The 4168-nt window shown below is 41.7% G+C and overlaps 1 protein-coding gene across 1 annotated transcript; it reads right to left on the reverse strand.

The window, feature by feature from the left end:
- Positions 1–1147: 1147 nt before the first annotated feature.
- LOC141637712 (uncharacterized) lies at positions 1148–3315 on the reverse strand. The gene is made up of 3 exons (XM_074447159.1): positions 3074–3315; positions 1866–2990; positions 1148–1628 (listed from the first exon to the last, which is right to left on the reverse strand). Exons 1-3 carry the CDS (start codon positions 3313–3315, stop codon positions 1148–1150), a joined length of 1848 nt encoding a protein of 615 aa, XP_074303260.1.
- Between the last annotated feature and the right edge of the window lie 853 nt (positions 3316–4168).

Below are 4168 nucleotides of genomic sequence, written 5' to 3' on the forward strand. Positions count from 1 at the left end.
ATTCAAAGATGCGCCAATTTGATATCCCAATCCTTTGTCTTTGTTACTAACCAATCCTCGCAATAGACTCCCTAGAGTACGGTTGGTTACCTCGGTCCGACCATCCGTTTGTGGATGGTGTGATGTCTTGAAAAGAAGCTTAGTCCCCATCAAACGCCATAACGTTTTCCAGAAGTAACTAAGAAACTTCACATCTCGATCTGAAACAATAGTAAGAGGTATTCCATGTAATCGAACGATCTCTCTATAGTACAAATCAGCCACTTTAGTTGCATCATCAGTCTTGTGACACGGAATAAAATGCGCCATCTTCGAGAATCGATCAACTACCACCATAATCGAGTCCTTACCCCTCCGAGTTCTCGGCAAACCAAGGATAAAATCCATGCTTACCTCATTCCATGGCTGTACAGATGTGCAGGGGCAGAGGTGTATACAAGCCCTTGGTGAACGTGCTTTTAGCCTTTTGACATACCACGCATTTCGCCACAATCTCTTGCACGTCCTTATTCATTCTCGGCCAGTAGAAGTGTTCACTTAGGATGTCACTCGTCTTATTAACTCCAAAGTGTCCAAAGAATAGCCCCGCCATGAGCTTCTCGTACCAACAACTCTCTAATCGACCCATTCGGAATGCATAGCCGATTACCCTTGAAGAGATAGCCATCCCGAACAAGATACAAACCCGTCGGATCAATGATTTCCTTTGAAAATTCCAGATCAGACTTGTACAGTTCCTTGATATGTTCGAAACCAAGAATCCTTGCATCCAACTCAATCAACAATGAATGCCTTCATGATAATGCATCAGCCACGATATTAGAACTTCCCGTCTTATATTTTGAAGAAAACGTGAATGATTGCAAGAATTCTACCCATTTGGCATGTCTTTGATTTAACTTTTGCTGTCCATGGATGTGTTTAAGAGCCTCGTGATCAGAATGTAAAATAAACGGCTTCGGACGCAGATAATGACTCCAATGATCCAATGCTCTCACGATTGCATAAAACTCCTTGTCATAGGTTGAATAGTTCAACCTTGCACCGTTAAATTTCTCATTTGAAATACGCAATAGGCCTCTTTTCTTGTATTAACACGGCACCAATCCCAACACCACTTGCATCACACTCGACTTCAAACAATTTATTAAAATCGGTTAGTGCTAAAACAGTCCGAGCATAGCTTGCGTTTCACTTCTTCAAACGCCTTTTGGGCGCTGTTAGTCCACACGAACTCTCCCTTCTTGGTTAGCTCTGTAATTGGAGCCACAATCGAGCTAAAACCCTGGATGAACCGTCTATAAAATGATGCTAAACCATGAAAGCTTCGCACCTCTGTAGTTGATTTCGGAACTGGCCAGGCTTGAATGGCATCGACCTTGGATGGGTCCATACTTACTCCGTCTTTTCCCACAATATAACCAAGAAAGACAACACTTGAGACCATAAAAGTACATTTTTCCAACTTACCATAAAGCTTCTGATCTCGCAAAACTTCAAACACAGCTCGCAAATGTCGTTTGTGCGACTCTTCATCTTTGCTATAAATCAGGATGTCTTCAAGATAGACCACCACAAATTTGTTAAGGAACGGCCTTAACATTTCATTCATCAACCTCATAAACGAACTAGGAGCATTGCATAATCCAAACGGCATCACAAGCCATTCATATAACCCTTGCTTCGTTTTAAACGCGGTCTTCCACTCATCCTCTTCTCGAATCCTCATTTGATGGTAGCCACTCCTCAAATCCAGTTTAGAAAAGACACTCGAACCAGAAAGTTCGTCAAGCATATCATCAAGTCTTGGCATAGGGAAGCGATATTTGATTGTAATGTTATTTACCGCTCTACTATCAATGCACATTCTCCAAGTCCCTTCCTTCTTTGGCACTAATAACGCAGGCACCGCACATGGACTTAAGCTCTCTTGAACATATCCCCTATCTATCAATTCTTGGACTTGTCTCTGTAATTCCTTTGCTTCCTCTGGATTACAGCGATAGGCCGGTTTATTAGGCAATGCCGCTCCTGGAATCAGATCTATTTGGTGTTCAATACCACGTAAAGGAGGTAACCCATCCGGTAATTCATCCGGAAACACATCCCGGAACTCTTCTAACAACTCCTGTACCCCACGGTCATCACACACACCAACGGACCCCAATTCACGAACCAGCAGCACATAAGTTCGTTCTCCACGAGCTAAAGCCTCTTCAACCTCCCGAGCCTCCATAAACATACTCCCCTTCTTTGTTTTAGACTCTCTAATCTTATTAGGTGACATAGGTTTCAGATTATATCTCACATTACCCTTCATCACGCTATACACATTGGCTCTCCCGTCATGTTCAACCTTTCTATCGAATTGCCAAGGCCTACCCAACAGAATGTGGCATGCATTCATAGGAATTATATCGCACCACACCTCATCATTATAGGGTCCTAGACTCAACGAAACTAAGGCCTGTTTCTTAACTTGGATCCCATTCTCCCCATTCAGCCAATGTAATTTATATGGTTTAACTCGGTCTTTAGTTTGCAATTTCAGTTCATCAACAAGGTCCCTTGCTACTACATTAGCACACGATCCACTATCAATAATAAGATTGCAAATTTTACGGTGTACCTTGCACCGAGTATGGAAGATTTGCTCCCATTGTTCATTCTCACCAACCCGTTTCCATATGTAAATTACGCAGACTAAACACTCCTCTTCACTCAACGGATCCAAATCGTAGACTATCCCTTCACCATCAGTTTCAACATTCTCTTGAACTGTTTCATCTTCTGGCGTGACAAATACTGGAATTATATCACATAATTCTTGAGCTGTTAGGGCTCGTTTCTGAGGACACTCGTTTGCTATATGACCATAGCCTTGACACTTGAAACAACGCCTCAAAGAACTCCCTTTTGGCTCGGCAACACCCTTTCCTTTGTCCTTGGGTTCTTCTTTCGGGGTTTCTTTAGCCTTGCTAGGAGCCGGCCTGGAATATGAGTTGGTTCTGAATTTTGTCCCTTGGAATAAGTATAAGGTTTTCGTGCCTTATCATGCTTCTCAAATTTCAACGCCAATCTGCAAACATCGCTAAATCCATCGTAATTCTGGATTTCTACCTTCGTTGAAATAGCGGGTGTTAGGCCCTTGATGAATCTCGCCACCCTTAGCTCTTCTTTCTCCTCAAGATCGCACACAATTGACATCTTCTCAAATTCCTTGATATATTCAGTCACCGACATGCTTCCTTGCTCTAAAGATTGGAGCTTTAAGTAGTTATCTTGCTCATAATCCCTTGGCAGGAATCGCCTCATCAAGTGCTTCTTTAATTTGATCCAAGATTCGATCTTGTCTTTGCCTTCCTTTCTTCTTTGTTTTTTCAGATTTTCGTACCATAAAGATGCATACTTTGTAAGTTTCAAGATTGCAACTTTAAATTGCTTCTTGTCATCGTATTCTTTATACTCGAAAACCCCGTCACTTGTCTTACCCAATCCAGAAATTTTTCCGGATCCATCTCGCCATCAAAGTCAGGAATATCGAGTTTTAAACCCCGATCATCATCGTTCTTATTTTTTGACTTCATCTTTGGTCTCGTCCTCTTCTTGATTCGGATGGGGTGTCCGATTCTTTTTCTTCTCTTTAGCCTTCAACATGCTTGCTATATTTTTTAACACATAAGCCATCTGAGCCATCTCCAACTTCAGCTCGTTATGACCATCTTCCCATGTTTTCGGACCTTCTTCACCGTCTTTAACCATGATTAGCAACGTCCCAAGACAGATCTATTAAGGAATAAATCGAACTTAGCGGTAACCAATTTGATGTAAAACAAGATGGAAAAACGAGAATGAACAGATCGTTGAACTGTTCGTTTGAGTTTGTTAATTCTGTGATTGTGTATGTCGTGACAAGTAGTAAATTTGCAGCGGAAATTGATTTGTTTGGACTGAATATTTCGTGATTAAGGATGTAACCGGATAGTATGGTGAATTCCTAGTCCTAACCTCGCAAGGTGTCAAACGCAGATTCACGCAATCAACCTCGCAAGGAAGATCTAAAGATTAAGCTCGCAAACCTAATCGGAATAATGCTCACAAATGTAAACAGTTTTATTGCTGGAAATTCGATGGTGTTTCTCCGATCATACACGGCCTAATATACTCC

The sequence above is a fragment of the Silene latifolia genome, unplaced genomic scaffold, assembly GCF_048544455.1.
Source record: "Silene latifolia isolate original U9 population unplaced genomic scaffold, ASM4854445v1 scaffold_139, whole genome shotgun sequence".
Taxonomy (NCBI): Eukaryota; Viridiplantae; Streptophyta; class Magnoliopsida; order Caryophyllales; family Caryophyllaceae; genus Silene; species Silene latifolia.

Coding starts and splice junctions, on each gene's coding strand:
- LOC141637712 (XM_074447159.1), bottom strand. CDS start 3,315: ATGAGGCGATTCCTGCCAAGGGATTATGAGCAAGATAACTACTTAAAG. Junction 2,991..3,073: donor AGCGATGTTTGCAGATTGGC/GTTGAAATTTGA, acceptor CTCATATTCCAG/GCCGGCTCCTAGCAAGGCTA. Junction 1,629..1,865: donor AAGGAAGGGACTTGGAGAAT/GTGCATTGATAG, acceptor CAATGCTCCTAG/TTCGTTTATGAGGTTGATGA.